Here is a 26,328-nt window from a genome sequence, read left to right on the forward strand (position 1 = left end):
GCAAACAGGTAAACAACTAGTACCAAAGACATGCATCGTACATGAAGTATGAATTTCAGAGTGTTAATAATAATGATAATAATAATAGCCGAATGGCACTCCTGTTGTGTTTCTGGTATATGCCTGTTTCTGTTCCTTTTTTTTTTTTTTTGATTACGCATTTCTGCTTTCATCTTTAAGACATGTACAGAACTTGATCTATTAACCTCATTCTGATGAAAACTTTTCATCTTTCATGCATCTGTGTTTGTTCACATTTGTGCAACACATCTTTGTGATGTAAAGTATCTGATTATTTCAGTTTCAGGAACCTGCCTGTCTGAGAAGCCAAGAGTCAATAAATCATGCATCATCTGCTGTTCTCTAGTACCTTTAGTTTGGTACCATTTAAAATCATTGCACCTTCATTCTGTTAGTTCCAATGGTTTGCTATTAATGGTCATCTCTGTTGCATCCTGAGTAGGGAAAAATACTAAAATTCTGGATAATTTCAGTGTAGATTGGTGGCTTTCGAGTCTAGTCTCAAATTTCTCCTGTCTGATCTGAGAACAAAAGTTACAATTCAGAATGGTCTTCCTGATATGATAAGTAGCTTTGCACTTTTTTTGTACTAGTAAGCAAATTGTTTCAGATAAAGGAGTTAATACCAATTCTTCCTGATTGTCCTGGGAGAATAACTTTGTGACACTTAACTTCCAGTACCTTAACCTGATTTTAGGTATTTATTCCTAAATTATGTGTGAAGTTGTCAAAGTACTACATTCATTTTAGGTGGGTTTTAGGTATTTCCATTTCTATTTCATTCTGAAATTTCCAGTTTTAACTTTCAAGTCCTGATATCCTTGCTTAATCATTGTTCAGTAATAAATTTACCACACTATTGGATGCTACTTAGTTGATGATAAGTACACAGTATCTGCCTACAGTTGATACTGAGCTAACATCCAGACTTTATACATTTTAGTCTTTTTACTTTAGCACCAGGCCAGAGATGGTCTGTAAACTAAAGCTCAGTAGTGGCTGGAGTATACTACGTGCTCTTGAAGCTGCTTTTCAGTTTAGTTTTATCTGAAAGATGTCCTGTGTATGTGCTTTGCTCTGTGACGTAAACAGAAGTGTGGATACTGGAAAAGATTCCTTATTTTACTTCAAAATTTCTTATCTGAACCAAAATGCAAATGTTTATGTTTACTTCAATAGAACCATGATCGCGTGGTTGCATTGCCAGGGAGGCATTGCAGGCATGGCTCTAGTAGTATAAAATACTAACTCTACCTGATTTTTTTGTGTTACTGTCACAGAGAAACCAATAGAATGGGCTGTAAATTACATTCTCTTTTGCTTTTATGTCACATTCATTGGATTAGGCAGTCCTCAGTATCAGCTTAGGATAGCTCAGATTTGTGTTTGTTTTGACTCGACACTGAGATGGATAAAGAGTATAGCCATTATCCTTTTCACTGAGTCTGCTGTGGGATGATCAGCACCAAACAACTTGTGAATGTTGTACTGTCACAGCTATTTTCACATTGATAGACTATGTATGGGTTGAAAAATGTTCCATAAATCCTTAGATATTACTGCGGTTTGTAGGGGGATTTTTCCAATTTAAAGGCAAGCTTTTAAGGCCACTCTATATGAAACCTATTCCTTTGTAGAAGTGCCGGTGTTATTGCTTCTTTTGTTGCTTTGAGAAGTACTAATAGCTAGTAACCATAATATGTTTTTTATTCAGAAAACAAAACAGTACATAATGTACCAGTTTAGGATTTCAGGACTTGTCAAGGCATAACTGGCTTCAACTTTGCCTTGAGAAGGGAGTATGGAGAAGGTCTTACAGGATTCATTGAGTTGGTGGGAAAACGGGGATAGGAAAAAAGGGGGAAGATACTCTTGGAGGATCTTGAGACTAGTGTTTCTCATGTGGAAACAGAACCAAAGAGCAGGGAATCAAAACAAGATTTCTGCTGTGGAAGAAGGAAAAAGCAAGGAATAAATAATGCCTGGTAGTGAGAAAAGGGACATGGATGGAAAACAGAAAGCTTCTGGGATCATATGTGATTCCAAACCTAAAAAAAAAAGTGTGAATATTTCTATGATAGATAGAGTTGGATGGATAAGTAGTACTCTGTAGGCTTGGGAGATGGAAGAAGTTAATTTACTGAATGCATTCCATGTTCCTTGATTTAAAGAAGTAATAAAATTTTCAGTCTTGTTTAGATGTAGGAACTAACGTGCATAGTATCTCTGGGGTGGGAATTCAGGGACCTAAGTCATATGGGAAGAGTGAAACTTCTGTTGAAAATCCCTGACCAGAAAAGCATAGAGAAAGTCAAGTCTTTTGCATATGATCTGCAGGAGTTACTGTTTTCCTAGGAGCATTCCTCTGCTTTACCTAATTAACTGTATAAGTTCCGGGGCTATAGTGGGATATGAATACTGGCACATAATAATGCATGTTATATTAGTGTTTTATAGCTGAGATTTTTCAAAACTGTTATTTTTCTGCAAGTTTAGAGTAAGCTGTTATTGAAATCAGCTTTTAAATATTTGCACCAGAAAATGAGATTTGCCTTGTTTGGGTACATCCTGAGTTATACAGAATTTGTGAACTACTTTTATTACTTTGCAACTACTGGGTCATAAACTTGGATTAGTTTTATAGGATTTGGTATATGAGTTGACAGATGTGATATATGATGACACTTTATCGTTTATTGCTTACACATACTAGTTATTGGGAAAGGATGGGGGCAGTTCACATTAACCACAAGATGGGATTTCACTTGCTTACCCAAGTGTCTCTCATTCATTCGTTCATTTGCTATCAGTTATAGCAGATATATTGCTTCTTCAAGCCTGTCACACCAATAAATCATTTCAGATTGTATGCATTTGTACAGTGCCAAACTGTAGCATGAATTTTAAAGGAAATCTCCTATTTTCTTTTCAATCAGATGAGCAACGTGAAGAGACTACGGCCACGGCTCAGTGCTATTCTTTTTAAGCTCCAGTTTGAAGAGCAGGTGAACAACATCAAACCTGACATCATGGCTGTCAGTGCTGCCTGTGAAGAGATAAAAAAGAGTAAAAGCTTTAGCAAGCTGCTGGAACTAGTATTATTAATGGGAAACTACATGAATGCAGGTTCTCGGAATGCACAGACCTTTGGATATAATCTCAGCTCCCTATGTAAAGTGAGTTTTGAAATGTCCAGGTTGAGTATTGCATTCACTTCTTCATTTGTTTTTATTGCACTACTTAAATACCTTGTTTTGATGTTTTCCCTGCAGTTGATTCTTTGTTTTCTTTTTTTTTTTCTTCATAATTCTTAACATTAGTTGATGATTTGAACAATACAGAGTTTATCTGTGTACACTCATCTTGAGACTGGATTGCATTTAAACTTTTAGAAGATTCCATACTGAGGAAATAATAATCATAAAACAATAAATAAATAAGGTTATGGAAGGACCATATCAATGTGATCTTGATAGCATTGTAGTCTTACATGCCTGAACGCTTTTAAATCTGTCGTATATATATATTTTTTTGATACAGTTATGTTTTCTTTTACATAATTTTTTCCTTATCTGATTTCCTTTTGTTGTTGCTCAGTTTCATCAGTCCCCTATGCTTCTTATGTAGAAGTTGAAAGAATAAATTTAACATATATGCAAGAAGACATCTGTACTTCCCTGAGTATTAATTTATAAACAATTCTAAGCCTAATTGCTTTCTACTTATTTTTTTTTCCCGTGTCCTCTATAAGGTCACTGCCAAATCTGCACAGAGAGTGTATGTAATAATTTTTATAAAAAATGAATTATTTGGATGCTAGTATGTACTTTTTATCTTCTCTCAGCTTCTTTGTCTTTCTACACGATGGAGAAAATGCAATACTTTTATGTTAACTAACACATTCTTTAATCAGCCTGACTCTGCCATGTTTCAGAATTCTTTCATTATGGTTCTTAAGTGTTCAGTGCAATACCAGTATCTTGAATATTCATAGAGAATAAGTTCTATTCCTTCCCTAGTCTAAACTAAACATTTAAGCATTCATCAACCACCTAGAGAAATACAGTGTAGATGAAATTATTGAGTTAAAGGTACAATTTGTTGAGAAATGTATTTAAAAGGCAGATACTAAAGGTTCTCTCTCCAATTAGGTGCATTTACTTCTTAGGTATGATCTTTATGAGAATCTATCCTAGGTCCAATTATATTCTCTGTATTTTTAATGCACAAAATAACTTAAAAAACAGAGAGAGAAATATACTTATGAAAACAGTATGAAGATAGTTGTTACAAGCACTTTGCAGATCAGGATTCAAAAATGATCTTGGAGAAATAATTTAAGATATGGAAGATGAAAATTGTGTTTGAACTACTCCACATAGGAAAGGGAACTGATGTGCACAGATAATGAAAGTAAGGAATGAATGGCTATACAGAATTCCAGAAAATGGGCTTTAGGTCCTGGCTTATCCTTACAGTACTCTAGTATAAAATGCATTTGACAAACTAACTTCATTAGATTTGCAAGCTTCTGGATTATTTAGCTTTACAGGAGGCTACAACATTCTGTAGGAGGGGAGAAAAATCTGTTTTAGCGGACCTTCTGTGTATTATAAAGAAGGCAATTGTCTACAACTTTCTTGATACAGATAAGGTTTTGATGAAGTCTTTACTGTATTACTGTAGAAAATATATAGACTGACTAGTAAGAATCTAGGGGATAGTAAGATGTAATACTTCTAAATGTATAAAAAAACAACATGTAGGTGTATTTAATTTAGAAAAGAAAGGAGAGTAACGTGAGGAGGACTCAAGTGACCTTTTGGTATTAATTTATCATAAAGAAGGCATTTGAACATTTGGTTTCTGTATAGTTAAGGTAGTGATGGAATAATTGGCTTTGCTGGTAGCAAAAGAAGCTTGGTTAAAGATTTAAGAAAGCTTTGTAGCTGCAAAGATGGTTAAGAAATTGATAGTGAACAAGATTGTGGGAAGCTTTAGAAATCCAGGTACACTAATGATTCTCAACGAGTCTCTACGAGGCCAAATTAAGAGCTGAAATAAATAATAATTTGATTACAGTATTTAGTTAACTAGTTGGGAACTGCATGTGGGTTTCTTAGAATCATGGAATAATTTAGGTTGGAAAGGACATCAGTAGGCATCTAACCTTCTGCTCAGAAAAAATACTCATTGCTAGTAATAGTCTATGGGTGAAGTAGATATAAAGCTTTAAGCTATTACAGGAAAAGGTAATTTCCTCCTCATGATCAGAATGCTTAATACAGCATAACTTTGTCATTGTATCATGTCATACGATTAGAAACGTCTGTTTGTGCCTTTCAGCACTTTGTTAATTATGTATAAGCATATATGATTGTATTCAATATGTTTCATTTATACAAGGAATCTACAAGTAAAAAAGTAAAGTTCAAATGACAAAGATTTCATATATGTTTGATTTGACATCACTTCAAATTGATAGTTTGTAAATGCCAGACCACGCTCCTTAAAAACTTCTTTAGGGTGTTGGGGGGTAGTGCCTCCTTAGTGGTAGTTGAAGATGAGTGTATTGACTTAGTAAAGAAAGACCAACTATTACAGGTTCTGATGGTGCAGGCAGAGCAGAGACGACGACCACCATAGAAATAATCTGTAGGATTTCAGATTTCTTCCACTGAATATAGTCAACGACTTGCTGTTTTGAAAGGTGACATTCCCAGAAAGAGAATCATTGTGAGTCTGCATTTACCTTCCAACCTCTTTCAGTGAAGTAATACTACCAGTCTCACCTGAGAATGCTATATTGTAGTATCATCCCAGACAAATCCTGAAATACTACAATACTACCAGCTATTCAGCTCATCAGCAAGAGTTTTCTTCCTTCATGATACATGGCGATATTCCAAAATACCAGCACATTTGATAGAGAATTCAAGATCCAATTTCTATCACAGTTTGTCTTGCTTGCTTCATTGTGCCTATTTAGTTAGCCTCACTGTTGAACAGCTGGGTTTTAGAGTTAACCCTGGACTATCCAGTCCAGTGTGTATCAGGGTACTAGTCACCAATTCCTAATTCACCTCATCCAATTGTGGCCTCATTTAGGAAGTCCGTGAGTGCCAAGCCTTCACTGGTTATGAAACTGTGTCTTAGATCACTTTGTCTGGAAATACAGAGGTAAAAGTATGTATGTGAAATTTTTTGCATTTTTCTGAACTATGTGTTGTGTCTTGGTTAACACATAATCTCCTCTGTTCTGAGAATAATAAACTGGTTCAACTGCAAAATATATATATATATATTATTAAAACCTCAAAGAGGACCCCACCCAAACCTATACTCCTTGGCCCAAAAACTAGAAAGCTGCAAATTGCAGACTGCTTGGTAGACTGCACCGCAGTTTTCAGTAGGGGTTCACAGAACTTGAGAAATTTGCAGTCACTTCTGTCCTTCAAAGCTATTGGTTTCTGTAATATTTGTGGAATAGGTGATTTATCTGCTGTTCTTCATTCTCTTCTCCAGCTATGCATAGGGAGCTATATAAACTATCTACTTTGCAGAAGATAATCCCCTATCTTGCCTTCTCCCTATATCATGAATAATTATAATAGGTCTGCTGCATATTCTCAGAAGAGAGTTATAATATTGGTGTGCTAATAATAACTTATTAAATACTGATAAATTAAGAATAAATGCATGTTTATAGCACTGATTTATTTTTAAAACTAACTTTCGCTAATTACATGTATTTTAAAGTGTCACATTGTAAAAATCTTTCCAACAGTTCAGATATTTATCACTGAGAATCCAGTACAGTAGAAGTAATTTATTTTATAACACTGCATACAGCAATGACCCTAGAATATTTGTTGTTGTTTTTTGTGTGTTCCATTTTCTGTTTATTTTGAAAATTCTGTCTCACATTTTTATTAATCTATTTGTCTGAAAGAAAAAATAAACATTATGGATGCATATATCTCATCAGATTTATTAAGGTAGTATCATTTTGATCTTTGAAAATAAAATGCTGACTTTTAACGGAAAAGTATGAAATGTCAACCTCAGTGATAAGCACCATCCAAAATTCTCCATTTTAATTTGGCAGTATGGGAAAAGCAAACAATATACTCTTATCTGGTTTTTACATCACATCAATCAAGTTCACTTTAAGTGATCTCTGAGTATATTGGGAAGCACAAGAAGTGTGGAAAAAATCTCTTTATAAGAAATTGACAGTCATGGGAAACCTGTGGTAATATAAACATTATGTATGTGTATGTATATTTAAATTGAGATCGATCTTGCTTTCAGTTCATTATTCAGATGTAATCCCCATATAGCTCTGTGTCTGGTTTTGAACTTTCTTTGGAAAGGAAGGTCATTTTTTCTTTCAGCCTTGTTGCTGTAGTTACTCTTATGCCACTATGCATTGCTGATAACTTTTGTTTTTCCTGGTAACTAAACTAAGGAACAATCTTGAAGTTGAAACAAACTAATGTGGGTTTTCTACATTTTCAGTGCTAGTTCTAGTACTGTGCTAAAGACTTTTCCCCCCCGATAGTCAGATGTACAAATATGTGTGTAATTGTGGCAACCATTTAATATGTGTGCATACTTCATATGTACCTAAGTACGTGTACTTCTTTCATTGAATAGCTCATGCAGGAATATTTTTTAAAAGTAACAAGCACTTTGATATGAGATGTCATTTTAAAATGACATACAATGTCATTTTCTGTTTCTAAAAATCTCTCTGTGGATTTGAAAGACTCAAGCAGAGATGGCTCCAACAGAAATGTATGACTGAATGTTTGCTTATTGTCAGTTAGTGTTTTTACACAAATACATGGAAGTTTTAAATGGGCAGACTTAAAATCATTTTGTATGTATAAATGATTCAGACAGAGAAGGTAGTGTTTAACAATTTTGGAAGTCAGAGGTTTTGAACAGTCAAGTCTGTGAACTCACTTACCCTGTTGAGAACAACTAGAACTTGGTGCAGGTTGAGATTGTAGTTTTCATGACATACATCATAACAGGCTAGGGTTAGCCTCATATATAAGAAATCATGTCATGGGGTGGGTACATGCATCATTTATTGTTAGAATTTTCTGATTTAGTTCTGAATTTTTTTGTTTGTTTGCACTTCTGTAAGTCTTTTCAGAGTTTCACAAGCATTGCTATGTTGCTTAAATGATTGTATTTTAAAGGATAAATGTTTACTGTTTCTCGTACAGAACTCAAATATTGCATATAGACAAAAAAATATTTAATATATTTTTTCCTAGGAATTTTTGGCAAGGATGGAAATAAAAAAATCCATTACTTAGGGTTTTCTTTGGGAGCTGTTCAAGTTCAACGGTTTGTTCTTACCTTCTTTGTATTCACCATTAGTAATATGTATTAATTATCAAAATATTGAGGCAATCTAATTCTCAGCATTTTATTTTATTTTTTTCCTGTCTAGCTGAAAGACACGAAGTCAGCAGATCAAAAAACAACATTGCTCCATTTTCTTGTAGAAGTGTGTGAAGAAAGCTATCAGGATGTTCTGAATTTTATTGAGGATTTTCAGCATTTAGATAAAGCTAGTAAAGGTTTGTATAACTAACTTGTAAAGGTTTGTATAAGTAATTTAAATTTTTGATTCTGAGTACATTGCAGTGTGCTTTTTTTAATGTGAGATAATGTTTGTTTTATGCTAACATTTTTTAAATGCACGTTAATAGTCTTCAAATCATAGATCAAAAATTTGAGCAGCTGCAAATGTTCTTTAACATAATATGTATCATTCAGTCCTCTCATTAACTACAGGATTTTCCATTACATTTCTTTTAACATATCTTTGAGACTTATTGTCCAAAACAGATTTCTTCTAAAAGTCCTTTTCTATTAAAAGATCTTAAATCATTTTCATCTTTCAGTCTTTTATATAGTATTACTACTGAGTGTCTTTTAGTTCAGAAACTCTGAAAGGCTATTATACCGTCATTCAATCTTTTTTCTATGAATCTGAACAAATTTGTCTTCCCTGTATGTATATTTCTCATGCAACAGTAGCGTTGGAAGTCTGTAAAATGACTTCCTTTTTTACTACTTCATCATGCAGTGTAGAGTGTAGTGAATCTCAATATAAGCAGCAGCAGATTTTTTACATTTAATTTAGTAATTAAGAGATCCTTCTGCATATTATGTCACAGCCTAAGTAATTTAAAGTGACTAAGCATGGAGTTAGAAACTGACACCACCCCAGCACTGTCATACTTTTGCAGAAAGAAGATTGGATGGGCTGTCTCAGTTAATCATTTTCTAGTTCATGTCAGTTTAGAGAATATCACTGTTTATCTGTATTGCTCTCTACACTATTGCTCTTGTGCCTCATTCAGCCTTCCAGATATAGACTGCAGCTTTCCAAAAACTGTTCCTGATAGAAAGAACTCAAGATAGTGGTCACTCACACTGAGTTTGCTTTCTGTTATCATGGTTCCTAAAGTTTCCAATTATGGTTAGTGGATTATAACCACTTAGAAGTTCAAGTATGTTTAAATATCTGTCAAACGCTTCAAGTCCCTCATCTAACTGTTTGTACTGAAAATAGGAGTTCCTTCTTTATATATACTTATTATGTTATGTGGTATTTTCATAGAACCTGCTGTCAACTGGCAACTGATTTTTCCTTAATCATATATTATTGGCTTTATTGTGCTTGAATTTATTACATCAGCCAGAATAAGTAAAATGTTCCATATTACTAGCCATTATTTCAGTGTAGACAACCATCCTCTATGAAGCTCCTGATAGTCTTTTGTAAAGCTTCTGAGATATAAACACTGACCATTCAAAGTCCAGTCAGTAAAATCACCAGTTAGTCCAGGTTTTCTGTTCTTTTTTAGCTATCTGGCATTGATTTGATGAATCTTTGATCTCACTCAGTATGTTGTAGGATGAAAATCAATGACCTTATTTTCAAGTTTATACATTGAGTTTACTTCAGTGTATTATATGAGACATATTTTGCATTTCAGTTTCACTGTATGACAGTCTTGCTATATACCAGTTTCCCTACCTGGAAAATTCCATTCTGTCTTGAAGACTCCTTCAGCACTGCCTTTTTGGAAAATCCAGCAGATCCCCATACAGTTCATGTATTTTTAAAACCTTTTAGTGCTTTTGCAGAAGTATATTTTTATGAAGCAATTTGATTTAATATGCACTTAGTTTTGTACAGTAAATTTTTAATGAAGTTCTTATTTCTCTTTGAGCTTACCAACAGGTCAGTTCAAAAAAAAAAATCTATGAATCTTTGGTTATGATCAGCTGTGTCTGACTTAATGGACACACCTGGTTTGATGTAACCTATGGACAGGCTGATGAAGACTAATAAGTTGGCCAAGAATAATGGTAAATGATTCACGTTGTGGCTTCTACAGTGAGCTGGAAAACACAGCAGATGTTACAAAGAGTCATTATGGCTGCTAGGGAGAGCAATAGAGGAGAAGTCACTAAAATCATTTACCTTCATGATCATTTAGCCAAATACACTTTTTTACAGAAGAAATTTTTGTTATATTAGAGTAGAATTTGAATATAGAGGGCTTAGAGCTACTCTTCCATGCCAGGAAACAGTAGTTGGTACTTAACAAGAATAATCCTTCCTGGGTTATATATTGTGGATGCAGTTCAGACTTCCAGTAAGTTTGAAGAACTGCTGGATCCAAAGGTTACATTTAAGGGTTATAGGTTGCTGATAGTGCTGAGGGAAAGAAGCCAGCCTGGCTTTTATTCTGTCATCTGCTAGGACTTACATGTTTACATATATGCTGCTTTGTTAGTGAAACTTGTTGGGTGAAGAAATGCATCATGATTTGCTGGGCTTAGTTCATATAATGTTCAGATTTTTTTTTTTTTTTGTGAACCATATTGTTCATATTTTCTTTCAGTGTTGTTTTCTAAATCTTGTTCTCTGCTATTTGTCCTAGCAAAGGTTAGGGTCTTGTAGAGGTGATGGAATGCCATTCTCTTCATGGTTTTACTGAAGTTTTTCTGCTCTGGAGTAATTTTTAAAACTGATATAACCAAGAATAAATTAGTGAAATTTCATAAGAATATTTTTCTCATATATTTTTCTTTGTTGCAAGCTTTTTTTTTTTGTGAGCTGTTTTTATTTCCTATCTGCATATTTATTTCCATAAATACAATGATTTCACATTTTATATACGGGCTAAAGCTATTATTTGCAAGTGTCCTTTAAATTATAAATAAAAGTTTTCTGTTAATGTTAGTCAAATGGCACTTGCACCTTAATTTTAAGTTGAACACGGTGTATAAAAATGGAATTATACTATGCATGTTGGTTCTTTATTGTTTTTAGGTTTGATCTTTAGTTTCTCCCACCATCATGTTGTTGTTGACAGTCTTCTACAAATTTCTCCCTTTTAGAATTCTTTCATGACACAACTGTCTTTTTATCAGCCAGCCCATTTGTAGCTTGCCTTATATCTTTTCTTATTTCATAGTAGCTCATTCTTAGAACTTCTTTGTCAAGTTATTTCTGATGTGAACATTAGAACATTAAAATGTTTAGCAGTTTGGTTTTTTATCCTTTTTACAAGATACATTCTTGCTCATTTCATTTCATTAAATAGTGTCTAGTAAGTGTTGTACATTAAACTCTTCAATGCAAGTTAACGTAACTTGCAAGACTTTAAAAGCAGTGATGTCTGTTAGTTGTGAAGCCAACATGTAGTTTATAGTACTCTATAAATGACAAAACATTCAAAATATGTAAATTAATTACTCCTTTAGAAAAAAAAAATGTATTTTTTTAAATATAATTTTGACAGGGAAGCAGCAAGGAACATTTTACCTATGCAATTGTAGTTTACTTCAGGGTATTTAATTTGCCCTTTTTTTCCCATTACATGCTAAAGTTATAGTTTTTACTTTTGTAATACTAGAAGTAGGCTTAATTCACTGCTACAGTACATGAATTAAAGATACCTTTTTGCTTTGAAGTATAACAAATCCTGTTTTTAAGTACTTTTAGATCAGCAGGAGGAACTTTCATTGTAGCTAATGAGCTTACTGATATGACAGTTTTTGAAGATTCATAGAATTAAAGCTGTCTCTTCTTTCAAACGTAATGACTTTCCTACTTTTCTATTAGTATTCCAGATGAGAAATATTTTGTAATTTAGTGCACTTCACTAATTTCTTATTTTATGGTATTCTAAGGATTTATATTGCATTTATTCAGGCTGTTGTTTTATTTGATTGACTATAATTTACTCAGGCCTTACAGGTAACCATATATAGAGTCTTCCTTTGACATTGTAGTAACTGTATAAAACTGCAGATTTTCCTTCCTCTGAAAGTCATCACTCATTGTTACTTCATAAGTAATTTAGCCGTTTTCTCATTTTTGAGACTTCATTCACTTTTTTCATAGATAGTTAGACTTTTTTTTTTAAATAGGAATCGAGTTGTAATTTTGATATATTTTGGAAGAAAAAGTCGAATAGTAATAAATTGCAAGTGTTGCTGTTAGTTAGCTTTCCAGGTGAGAATTGTAAACGTTCAGTTAAATGTTACTCGATGTTCACTGAAAGAAGGAAGAGAAAAATAAATCTTTGGAAAGTACTGGTAAACACATAAGCATTGAATTTGAATGAAGAAGACGAAGAATTTGTCTTATCAATTTTGGGGGTTAGATACTTAACATGTTTGCTGCTTGAACTATCTTTTGTTGATACACGTACATTTAATACGTACACTCGTGTTAATGCATACATTTTAATTTTTTTTAGATTTACCATTATCACATAGTTATTTTTGATATTAGAAGTATTTTAATAGCATCTTTTCTGTAATGTCTTTTTTTGTGCGTTAATGCCAGTAAGCAGCTAAGCACCACTTGATCACATAGCCACTCAGTTGTTCCCCACCAGTGGGATGGGCAAGACAATCTGGAGAGTAAAAGGGAGAGAACTCATAGGCTAAGATGAGGACAGTTTACTAGGGAGAACAAAAACTGTGCACACAAATAAAGCAATACAAGGAATTCATTCGCTACTTCCCATCAGCAGGCAATTGTTCAGCTATGCCTATGAAAGCAGAGCATCATACGTAACAGTTAGTTGGGAAGACAAATGCTGTAACTCCAAATGTCTCCCCTCCTGCTTCTTTCCCCCCAGCTTTTATTGCTGAGCACAACGTTGTATGGTATGGAACGGTCAGTTGGGCTCAGCTAGCCTGATTGTGTCCCCTCCCAGTTTCTTGCCTATCCCCAGCATACTCACTGGTGGGGCAAAGGCACAGGTTGCCCAGAGATGTAGATTCTTCCTCCACAGAGATCTTGAAAGCTGTCTGGACATGGTCCTGGGTAACCTGCTGTAGGTGTCCCTGCTGGAGCAGAAGATTGGACCAGATGACCTCCAGAGGTCCTTTCCAACCTCAACCAATTCTTGATTCTGTGAATCACTGCTTTTGTCTAGTATTTGCTATTTCTCTTTTTCTGATCCCCATCTATGGCACAAAAAGACCAAGTCTGAGAGTGAAGTTTAATCTAGATTCATTAAAATGCACAACACTCCCACCTCCAACATTTAAAAACATTAGGACAGCTCAAGAGAGCAATATTAATATATATGCTAACCACAATTTATATGTCAAAAAGAACATTTTTCTTATTACAGAATTTTGAAAAGTTTATGGCAAATTTCTTAGTATGAAAAAAAAAAATCTTTCTATTATGCATTGCTTGGGCTTTTTCTTATTTTCTTATTTTAAGTAGCACATTCACAGGGTAACCAGGATTACTGTTTGTTGGATGGCTTTTTTGTATGTTCAGAAAACAGTACAAACTTCATGAGTTACTCCGTACTCCATTACACTCAATCAGTACCAAAATCAACAGATGATTCCTGTTTTGCAGGTTGCACAATTATGTAAGTTCTCATAGCAGACTCAGATGTGAAATAGTCATCCATTCAGAGCTTTATTTGAACAATATTTATAACTAATATGCTAAACACCTTAATTTTTATTTTATTTTGAGAGAGAATGCCCTTTTTAAATGCAAGGTTTATTTTCCAGTTTATTTACAGTTACATTTGGGATGTTCCTCTGCATTAAATGGTAGTTTTCAAGAATGATGGCCATGCAAAATAACTGGAAGACTTGTTACCAAGCAGAGGTCTGGTTTTTTTCCATGTCCGTCATCTGAAATTTATTTTTAATGGCTTTTCTGGAAAAAAAAAAAGAGACTCAAGAGTAAAAAGAGTATTAGGCAGTAGTGAGATTTAGACAAATAGAGTATTATTTATGTACTGGAATGAAAAGGGTAGATATCTGCTAGAAGACAAATTAAAAACAAGTAAGTTATGCAGAAATCGTTTGCAAGAGGAGCATTAAAATGGCAGAAAGGGCAATGTTATAGAAAAGAATTGGATATGAATAAATTGTGAAGATGTTTAGATTCTTCAAGACAAGAAAGTTTGATTTTAATGAGCAGGGAGGTGTTGCAAATGCATCTGTATGTGTGTGTGTCTCTCTACTTGTACAGCTATTTTAAGATTAGAGATTGTGGTGTTGGGATTGTTTAGAAGACTGATAAATGTGGTCAGGTTAAAACTTCAAAACTTTACTGGACTGATATTCATTAACATTTCATGCTAATGGTTCATTCTTAATTGTTATAAATCAATATTACTGCATGTTGAAAGCAGTTATTAACAGTCATATCCCAAATTAGCTGTGAATATATACACCCTGCAGTCAGCACAGTACTTCATGGTCTTTGTTCCCAAGGGGTGAAGTGATGAGGGTCAAAAGCTCTTCAGTGAAGGAAAACCCAACTGATGCATGTGTCATCTTTCTCTCCCTCCTCCAAATTATCCACATGTGTACTGCACAACACAAGGATATTATTTTCCTGTGCTGTGGCAGGTGTCATATCTTGCTGCTTGGTCATTTTTTCCCCTTGGTTAGCAGCTGCTTCTTTCTTTCAACAGCAGTCCAATGATAGACAATTCACTGATGGTCAATTATTCATCACTTGGGGGAATCAGTTTTCAACTTTTGCCCATATTTTCATGTTTTGAGCTTAAACTGTGCATCATAAAAATAGACACGGTACCAAGCTTCTTTTTGCACAGAAAGTTCTCAAGACAACAGACCAGGGCTCTTGTGCAGTTAGTATAGGGTTCAGCTAGTATAAGGTCTGAGGTCTATTCCTAGAGATAATAGTACCATTGTTACTAGGAACCTGGGTACAAAAACGTCTATACATTGTTTACCAGTTATGCTACATTACTGTGCTTATATTTGAATTCAAAACAGGAGAAAATTAATTAAATCCTGCTTAGAGAGCTTTTGCTTTCATGTGTGCAGCTGCAGGCTGCTGTGCCTACAGAAGGGAAAGTCCTCAGGCTTGAGAGGCAATGCCATTATCAGAGCTTTGGGAAAAAAATCAACAAGAATAATGTATAGCACCTATTTAAAAAAAGTCAAGAAAACAAGAAAATGTCTGTAGAAGGCAAGAGAAGAGGTCATCTTGGGAACAATAAAGCATGCGTGCTGTATTTTTAGTCTTCGTCTCTGACCTTGAGTGAATATATCCAACTACATTTTATTGCGGTTAATGGATAGCTGAGACTATAGCTGAGCCTCTTCTACTAACTATAGCTGGTGTTTACAGAAACAGAAGGCCTCTCTGTTTACATACTATTTCTGTGTTAGTGCTTTAGACCATCTGACAATGAAGGTTTTCTTGTTTGCTTTGTTTTGCTTTTTTTTTAGGCTATATTTTGTCATTCGATGGTACTAAACAAATACTACTTTAATAGCGTATTGACAATTTTAGAGAATCACTCAGTAGGCTTTGTCCACTATCCAGTATCCGTGAAGTTCAAACAGGAAAAGCAATAGTATATTGTCAGAATCCTTTTTTTCATGGTATAGTTTTTTACATCTGGCCAGAGATCAGCATGTCACTGTCACTCTGTCCACTTCAGAATGTAGTAGCCAGAATAGCACAAAAAAGGCTAAACAGCCATAGGCGAGAGGATGATTCTATCGGTATGGGGATGGTGACCAAGAAAGCTGTCATAGAGGTTGGGCAGCATGTGGGATTTCTAAAATACCAGCTGAAATATCTGTTGCAAAAAGTAACTGAAGGTTTGCGGCAATATAAATGAAAGAGAACACAAGTAGTACTGCTTTGCTTTAAAGAGTTATTTCTAGGATTAGAGATGAAAGGGGTGTTGTCACAAAGCTAGAAGAAATATTGCTTTAGTTTTAAGCAAGAATAATGATCTGGAGGTGGGGGAGAGGAGAGGGTTTCCATAGAAATTTGTTTAAAGAAAATAAGAGTTCCATATACTCGTGTTGTAAATACCATTTTCCATTTCTGCATTCTGAGATAACTGAAATATGGAACTAAAAGTTCAATAAGTACGATTTTTACCAAGTTTTACTGTGGCTACAATAGTGTTGTATGATTACAGAACATCTAAGAAACTGAGCAGAAAGGATTGATTTTAGGCAATTACACATCTCTTTATCTGACCTTAATGATATGAAAGTTTTTGGAGGAAAGAATAATCAAATATGCGGAGGTTAATCAGAATGAATTTCACATAAAATGAAAATGAATAGCAAAAGTAGTAGACTAATTTGCTAGCTTTGAGTATTATTATATTATTATTTTTTTTGGACACATGAAATCTATCTTGACTTCAGAAAATCCCTTGATATAATGGAAAATGGAAAATTGTTCATTAGAATAAAAAGTGAAAGAAATGTACAATGCTGTCTAAAAGGAACATGGCAACAAAATAAAATTGTGGTATCGAAGCAACAAACATATCTGACATACAGTTAGGCAGTATTGTCAGTGGAGAGGAAGATTAGATTGTCATTACTGAATAGTCCTGAGGATGTAGAGTAAAAGAAATGAAAGTCGATAGTATGAAGTACAAGATCATGCATCTTGATGCTGTAATAAGAGCTCTGGTCAAGAAAAAAGGATATTTTACCTGAAGATAATCAGATAAGGTATTTCCAGTAGGAACAGTACTGCAAACATTAAAAGGGCTGGTGAGCCTGAAATGTTATGTAGAGAGGTTTTAACACAGATGCAGGTACAGAGGCTTCTGGAATAGTCATGGCATTAGAAAACCTGAATCAAGAGAGGAAACATGAAGAACAAAGTTGTTTAGTTGTTTCAACCCTGAAAAGAAGAAAGTGAGGAAGTCTAATTACTGTCTTTAATTTTTTTGACAAGGATAGGAGAGTTCAGAGGGTATAAATGAGATATTCTTCAGGCACGCATGCATTGTATTTCATCAAGCAACTTTCTTTTGTGGGCTCACTAACATTCAAAACCCTCATCTTTCACTTAGTTTCCAAACTTATTATATCAGTTGTTCACTTCAGATTTGCTTGGGTTTATATATGAATCCTCTCAGGATTAGGGGTAAAAGTTTGTTCTCCCCCACCCTCCCTTTCCTCTTGTACCATTCTTCTCTGTCACTTCAGATTTTATGCCATATTTTCTAGAAGGGCATGGGTGAATGTCGGTAAGTATTTCATGGGATCTTTTTCAAGAGCTGATTAGATTTATAGTTTTGATTTTTCAACTATTTTCAGTCAATTTAAAGTTGCAATAATTCCAAACTAATACCCATATGTTGCAAGCTAGCCTCTATGTTAGACTATCAACAGAAGTATAGTCTTAAAGGAAAATAAATCTAGAAGATTCACATTGCTGAAATGAAAGGAAAGCTGAATGTTTATACTCAGGAACAACTTAAAATCATGACAGAGAGAAAAAGAACAACCAGCTACAGAATGAGGCAGAGATGTAAAGATCCTTGATCAAATACATAACTGTTCAAGGTCAAAAGAACTAAAGGAACCAAAATAAAAAATGGCTTTGCTGAAAGCAAGAATTTGAAAATCTCAGTGCTTTGTCACTGAGTTATAATACAGCCTGTTAATCAGCTCTAGGCACTGAGATCTTTTATCTGGCGAAAAGAAAGTGACTCTTTCTCAGCTGCTACCTGCATTTTTTTTTAAACCTGTGTATTTGCTGGGTCTTATCATTCTCATATTATGTATGTTATCTTAATTTTCTGCTGTAAACTCATTTTAAAGCAAGACAAGCTATGTTTTGAAGAACTATCATATTAACTATCTGATATTGATAGTTAATATTAAGCACAAGGTATATATTCTGTGTTTCTTAGGAGCTTTCTAAGTAAATTAGTGTCTTAAAATTATGTGTGCCCACCCTCAAAGGCTTCTTTTGCCAGCAAAAATATGACTTTATATTAAAAACAGGTTGGTTTCTGAAACCTGTGAAGACCGAAACACATCTGTAGTCAGCATTGTCATCTTCTAATTTTAGCTCTGTTTCTGAAAGTTTCTTAACTAGTTAAGACCTAGCTAGACTAGCTTAACTAGCTAGACCTATCTGGTGATGATTAGGGTTTGCCAGTCACTGAGTGAAAATCTGTCATGTCTGACATACGATTGCAAAGCAGTGAGTTAGAGTAAACAGAGGATTCTTTAAATTATGATTATAAACTGAATTGAGTTATAAATTATAGTGTGAACATACATTTATATTCCCTTATTCTTTTTAAGAATGATTGTATAGAAATGGCTTTTTTTAGGCTGCATTAGCATTTTCACAGGTTATACTTTATACATTTATACTTTATACATATACTTTATACATTTTATACTTGTCTTAACCTTTCTGTTATGAATGGAATTGTAGTTGCTATGCAACATTTTAATCCAGTCATATGGGGACCCTTGTCAGACTTTTCTGAGAGAAAGATGTGTTCAGTGAGTGTATCTCATTTTCTATCACATAATGCTACTCAGGATGAAATCATGGATCCATTGCAGATCTTACTGCCTTCATAGGGCCAAAAGCTTTATCCAGGGTTTTTGTAGATGACGGTAACTTTATGTTTATAGGTACAGTATATTGTGAACGGAATAAATGATGAAAAAAAGTAAGGTGTGCCATTAGACTAAAATTCAAAGTATGTTCTTCTCTAAATGTTTTTTCAATGGAACATATTGAAGTGTTAATTTTACTTCATAAACAGACAGGAAATAAGTTTTAACTGACTTAAGTACTATAAGTCCAGGCTGGAATACATGCTAACAGGAGTTACCCTGATCTTACCTTTATGGTCTTGATATTTTGAACAACTATTTACAGATCAAGTGTTCAACTTCCATGCATTCCTTCAAGTGTTTGGAAGTTGAATTTCTCTTTTTCTGATAAAGAAAGTTTACAGTTTTTCTGCATCCTGCTATAAATCCCCATGTTTCCTCTCTGCTCTTTTCATTCTCCTAAGCGCTATGTTGCTCTGGCTCACCTCAGTGTCTGCACTTCCCTCTACCTTGAAAAGCACTTTGGCTCTGGTAGATTCCGTTGTGTTTCTTATTAGGTATTGTGCTATCAAACTAAGGAGTTGAGTTTTAGGTTTCATACACAGGTGTTTAATGGCCCCATTTTCTCTGTTTTTTCAGGGTCTTATTTTCTTCATGATCTACCATACAAATGTTGGTATTTTTTCTGTTTTAACAGAATGAGATTTAGGAAAGCTTTGTGGTACTTGGAGTCGTTTCAAAACTTTCCCTCTAGCTGTTAATCAGAAGAGACAGACTGGCATATGTATATCTCAGGTTATTTAAAACAGACTGTTAGTTGCAGTGCTATATCTTAAGCATAAGAATAAAACAAAATTCAGCATTTAAACAGCATTCATCTAATCAGAATAAGGCAACTGCGTAAGTGAGGAGAACTGAGCATTGGAGAGTGTCTTGTAATTTGGTCAGTGTGCTTTTATTTCAGAATTTAAAATGTATGCTGATTTGGATAAGGGTTTAACTTGCATATTTTACAAACAATGTTTCTCATTTAAGGTGTTAACAGAGTTAATGTACTGTATTTTAGTCTCAGCAGAAAACCTGGAGAAGAGCCTGAAGCATATGGAGAGGCAACTCCAACAGCTTGAGAAGGATTTGCAGACTTTTCCAGTTGCTGAAGATAAGCATGATAAGTTTGTAGCAAAAATGTCTATATCCTTTGGAGTATTCCTTTAAAAAAAAGCACACACAGAAGTAGTTTAACTGCACTCCTTTAAACTTTAAATGTCTTTGCCTAGCTTTTATCTAGTCTGTAGCATTTATTTCTGAAAAAAAAAAATAACTCTTTTCTCTCAAAAACTAAATACATGAACAGCCTAATTAAAGTACTCATCTGTAATGAATAGAATGAGGGGAAAAATGCTGTCAGGTCTTATTCTGTGTATAAGTGTCTTAGCGAAAAGTAGTTAAAATAGGACTGTTAAGCACTTGACTTTAATTGATTTTTCTCATAAGAATATATTAGAGAAGGATGTACATCACCTTGAGTTTGTTTGTTTGGCAGTGTATGCATTACCATTGAGAATGATTTTGTACATGCAACCATGAAAACAAAATTTCTCGTATTGCTGAAATGAGATTCATAGCTTATGAAAACAGGTTTCTGGTCTTATTTTTGTCAAAATTCCTCTTCTTACTATTTATTCCAAAACCCTATGGCCAGCTTAACTGCCTGTTTCTCTCATAAGAAACCTTGTGACAGGAAGGTCATTCTACGAGAAAATTGTTCTTTAACTTAAACCTCCCTTCTAGGCGTTGGCCATATATGCTTGGCACAAAGAACATGCTGGAAGCAAAAATATTGGCAGACATAGAAAGACAAGTTCAAATTTCCTTAGTAGGCATAGTTAGGTCATTACCTAACTGGAAGACTACTTTGCTATGTATAAAGACAGGAGGACTCGGGAGACAGGTACTCGTTGCTCTTGATTAATCTAATACTCTTAAAAGGCGGCAAGAGACCCTGAGGCCAAGTGGATATACTGGCTTTTATCATTGCTGTATTAGGACCAATTCCCTCTTTAGCAGACTAGCTGCAACCAAAGTGTATACAACTTGGCTTTAGGCCTTCTCTGGACTCTCTGAGGTATCGGTAACCTTTCAATGTTATTACTAATTTTTTGTAAGGTCACGTATTTTGTTGCTGAAATAGTTCTGTTTTTTGTTGTTGCTGTCAGTGCCTTTCTTTTCCAGCTCAACGTTGTTTTGAGAGATTTGCTGCAACCCACCAGCATGGTGTCTCTATAGGGTGAAACATAAGTTTTGTATCTGAAGAAGCCAATAGCGTAGAGGAGAACTTGGAGAGTGGTTTTGAAAGGCAAGAAGTAAAGTATTACTAGGAGGTTAGAGGAAAACATATCCATGACAACATTCTCAGAAATAAAGCTAGTCTGTCTGTGCTTGGTTAAGAAAATGATGTGTGGTCTATGAAGTTTATTAAGAAATTAAATATGTGAAAAAGGGCAGACTCCTCTTAATCTAAAAACATTATGATTCTGGCATTTAAAATACCCTATAACCTTTTACATTTTTAAGCTGAGGACTAGGGTTTGAAGTAACAGATAAATTAATATACAGCTGTCTTTAGAGATGTGGTTATAATCATAGAGCCATAGAATCATTTAGGTTGGAAAAGAAAAAGTCCAACCATCAACCTAATACTACCAAGTCCATCACTAAATCATGTCCCAAAGTGCTACATCCACACATCTCTTAAATACCGCCAGGAATGGTGACTCCATCGTCTCCCTGGGCAGCCTTGTTCAAATTTCTAGCCACCCTTTCTTTGAAGAAATTCTTCCTAATATTCAATCTGAACCAACTCCATACCTATAAAACAGGTATGAAAGAAGGTAACAAAATTCACTTGGGAATGAGTGAAGGATAGCCTGAAGAAATTAGTTTCCTTCTCAAGAAGGAAAGCACAGAAAAGTAAGTTGAGAAATAAATCTGTGCTACTATTGAACATCTGAAAAAAAGTGATTAAGTAGGATGCCTTATTTCCCTTTGTGTTACTGACATATTGGGAATTTCTGAAACCTCATGGCAGAAAGTTAGTGGAATAGTGTGATAGAAGGTTATAAATTGCATTTGAGACAGAATAGGTCACAGTTGTAAAGCAGTAGTGCAAGAAGTTAAAATACAATAGCTAAAGAGGGAAATGGGTGGACCGTTGTCAATAAATAGCGTAACTTTTCTCTGAGTTAAAATTCCATCCCTGTATATGGAGAATATTAAAGCACTTAACTGATTTCTTCAAAAAGGTTAGTGATCATCTTAAGAAATGAAGAGGAGGATCGTTGTGCTTTCCTTTTCAAGCATCTCAGAAACAGTACTGCTACTGAAGACGTAGCTTATTGATGTGTGCCAAGAAGATAAGCTGTAACCAAAAAGTTAAATTAGTTGTTTGCAAGAGTTGCCCTTCGGGAGAACTTTGGTTGACCCAGCTGTGCAATGTTTTATATGAAGTGATGATCTCAAATGAAGGAGTCAGCAGAAGTATTTTTTAAAATAAAATAAAGAGCAATAAATCCCCAGGACTAACCGTTGGTCACAGAATACTTTTAAAGATTTTAAAGTGAACTCAAATATGTACCTATTGAACTACATATTCTTACATGAACTAAGTTAGCCTGTTGGGACTGTTAGCTTTGGGACTACAAGCCCTAGACGCCAGAGGAACTGGAGCTGAGAAGATGAACGTAATTTTTTTAGAAGGGTTGCAAGGAGGATCTGAGCTTTGGAGCAGTAAGTTTGGCTTCTGTACCAAGAAAACTGGTGAAGACCAAATAAAACCAGAACCAACGTATAGCAAGACAGAACACATAAATATATATATGGGAGATACAGTATGATGGGGGAGGTTCAGTGTGGGCTTTGTAAAGGGAAGAACCATTCCTTGCAGATCCCTTACAGAATGCAGATAAGGGTGAGACATACAGTAGAGCATCGCTGAATTCTCATTCATCTTTCAACAAGGTGTGTTAACAAAGACTTCCAAGGAAACAAAGTTCTCAGGGGAAAAGTGGAATGATTATTTATTCTGGACTAATGTCTAGTTTAAAAAATATAATTGAAAAACTCGTGCCAAAAGGCAGATGTTGGTAGATACTGACAAAAGGGCAAGTTAACCTCAGTGACTATGGTGTAATGTATCTGTAAGAAAGGTTCTTGTAAACAACTGTAGTTAGAAACAAGGAGAAAACATAAGTTGCTGTAAAAATCAGAAAAATCTTGAGTGCTTCCTTCACCCTATGTCAGAAAGTATATTGTACACCTATTGATGCAGTAGAGAATACTGACAACAACCAGCAGCAGGCAAAAGGTTCTGTATGATGAATGTTTAAAAAGGTCAGGACTCTGAAACTGGAAAGCAAAAAAATTAGGAGAATATAGTAAAAAAAAAAAAAAACTTGTAATTTTGTATGCCATGGAAGAGGAAAGCTAGGAACATATTCATTAATTATTATAAATATTTATAAATAACCAATGTAAAATACTGTCCAGAAGGGTAGAACATACTAACAGAAGTGTTTTCTCAGCAAATGATTAAACTGTAGCATTTACTTTCAGGATGTTGTAGACAATGATAATATAAATGAATTTCATATAAGGCTTAGATAGTTAACTAAAGACAGTATGTCTGGAGCTCTAAAACACAGTAGTCCAGAGGTAGATTTAGCTCAGAAAATCACTAACCTGGAGACTGTTAGAAGCTAAATACTACATCAGTTTAATTACCATGCTATACTTACCCTATTTTCTTCTTGTTTTCCCTAATCATTGGGTATTGATTGCTGTCAGAAACAGGTGAGATGAATATTTTGTCTTACTCAGAATAAATCAGTACAAGTAAAACCAGCCATAATATATATTTCGTTATATTACACTATTCAAACAGTATTTTGAACAGAAAATGTTATGAACAGGAATAGTTTGCCCTCACCTACTACCTCTCCTAGTAGAAAGGCAGTAATTTCAGAACAGTAAAGTTTCATATGGTTTCTAGTAATGTCTGTGAACACACTAATTAAAGAAGCTCACTTTTGGAAAAACAGGAGCTTCAATAAATTACGAAGCAAAAAAGGTTTGATGTAAAGGTTAGATAATCCTGCACAGCATGATGAAGCCTGGACCTGTCTTTACTTTTATTCCTATGACAAGGAAAGCTGAATGATGGTGAAGTCTTGAAAGGCATGCAGCTCATAAAAAGAAATCAGCAGGAAATCTGAAAAAGGAAGGATGGTACTTTGTTGGAAATAATTTTTCATCCTGAGTACAATTAGGCTCCATGGACAAGCAGGCTATTACATCCTGTCACTAAATATCACAACCCAAAGGCCCCTAATGAACTGATTAGCATTCTTGTTTCTTTAGGAAGTCAGATAGATGCACAGTTGATGCACTTTTATTGACCAAGTCTATAATTATGAATGTTTCTCTTATACATTAAATTGTGCTAGTTTGTCAGTCATCTTATGTATACTAGCTGAAAAGAAGTGATAGTCATTATTGCAGTTCATTTGTTTGCTTTAATTAGGACAGTCAAAGGATATTGAAATTATATTGATTTAGACTATTAAATCCATTCAATGTAATGTTCAATAAAAATCACAGTGAACAAAATACACTTGGATGTTCAAAGTGAAAATGTAGTGCCTTTATGGAGAGTACTTAAATTACATATTGAAAGCTTAATTAAGTAGTTTAGTCTACATCTTCTATATCAGTCCAGCTCACATCTCATGATTTTCTAAATAGCAGCTGAGAAACTTGACAAGTTGTAGCCTACCACTGAGTGTATTTGTGATAGCAATTTTCACAAAAGTTTATGGAACTAATACCTGAGAGATAATAAGTTGGTTGATGCCCTTCATCTGGGAATACAGTCCTTTCTTTCTGATCAGTTCCCTGTTCCTCTTTCCTGTTGCGTATGCTAATTCATTAAGGGAAGAAGTAGTACTTAGCCAAATCAGAGCCTGATTCAAGTGAGGTAGAAGAAACCCATTTCAACTGCAAAGCAGAAACTTCACACTGCCTGTAAACTGCTGCTTATCCAATCAGCCACATAGTTTGAACTGTGCAGTGTCAACAAACCAAAACCTGTAAGATATCCTAGCATCCTAGGGGCTCTGAAAGATTACAGGATCTGGTTAGGTGAAAAAGGATAGCATGTTACTCTTTGGGATGTTGACTGTGTGGACAGGTAATGAGAGAGAGGGTTTTGGCAAACAATTTAAATTTAACTTAAAGTGTATAATTCCTTTATATATATATGTCTTTAATATCTGGTCTGGACTTCAGTCCAGCTAACACTGGTTTTGTTCGTAAATACGTGGGATATACACACTGACACAAATATATGTCAATTTGTTTTAGTATTATGTTTAGTATAGAGATAAAAAGGATTGAGTAAGTCAAGAAAAAGGTATTATTTGACAAATACTCTTCAGAAGGTACTAATTTAAAAATCTAAACATTTGTATTTGCGGTAGAATGGATGCAGGACTTTGAGACTTTTCAGGATGTCCTGAATTAAGAGACATCCTGTCAGTAACCTGACTTGTTCTATGAGTTTAGTGTTGGATGAATTTTACAGTTCATTGAAGGTAAGAATTGTCCTTTTTTTAACTACCTTTCACAAAAGCCTGGAGACAAGAGAGCTCAAGGAGGATATTACCTATGTATATAAATATCTGATGGGAAGAAGTCAAGATGACAGAGGCAGAATATTTTCAGTGGTGTCCAGTGAGAGAACAAGAAGCAATGGACATAAAACAAAATTCAGGAAGTTTTTTTTAAACAGAAGTGGGAGGAAAATTTTACTGTAAGGGTGATTGAACACTGGGACTCGTTGTCCAGAGAAGTGGTAGAGTCTGTACCCTTGGACATACTCAGAGCCTGCTTGGACAAGATCTTAAGCAGCCTGTTCTAATTCATCCCGCTTTTTGAGCGGAAGAGGTTGGACTAGATGATATCCAGAGGTATCTTCCAGCCTCAACCATTCTGTCCTGTAAAGAGCTTTTCATGCATTTCTTGAACTATTATATTCAGATAAGGAATTCTACTGTTGAACCTTGCTATTCGTATTAATTGAAGTCTCTGTGCCATGTATTGTTCAGATAATTGCAGCTATTTTCCCAAGAACTTCATGTGGAAAATTCTAACTGGAACCCTGCAAAATTCACACCCTTCGGCCTTTAAAAAAGTTGAAATTCTGGTTGAAGTGACCTCAAAGTCTACTTACACCAACCTTTGAAAAGTTTACTTTGTTTTTATAGAGACTATTGCTGGCCTGGGTAGTGGCAGTCTCAGTTCCATTCTGAAATTCTGATAAAATATATGCAGCAT

The 26,328-nt window shown here is 34.7% G+C and overlaps 1 protein-coding gene across 3 annotated transcripts in view; it reads left to right on the forward strand.

Moving 5' to 3' along the window:
• DIAPH3 (diaphanous related formin 3) overlaps positions 1-26,328 on the forward strand; it is a 248,389-nt gene that overhangs the window by 134,659 nt on the left and 87,402 nt on the right. For all 3 annotated transcript variants that reach the window (XM_048047761.2, XM_048047759.2, XM_048047760.2), the window contains 3 exons: positions 2,958-3,197; positions 8,492-8,621; positions 20,006-20,130. In XM_048047761.2, coding sequence (XP_047903718.2) covers positions 2,958-3,197; positions 8,492-8,621; positions 20,006-20,130 — 495 coding nt within the window. The remainder of the gene's footprint in view (positions 1-2,957; positions 3,198-8,491; positions 8,622-20,005; positions 20,131-26,328) is intronic.

This window comes from Anser cygnoides, chromosome 1 (genome assembly GCF_040182565.1).
Source record: "Anser cygnoides isolate HZ-2024a breed goose chromosome 1, Taihu_goose_T2T_genome, whole genome shotgun sequence".
In the NCBI taxonomy this organism is placed as follows: domain Eukaryota; kingdom Metazoa; phylum Chordata; class Aves; order Anseriformes; family Anatidae; genus Anser; species Anser cygnoides.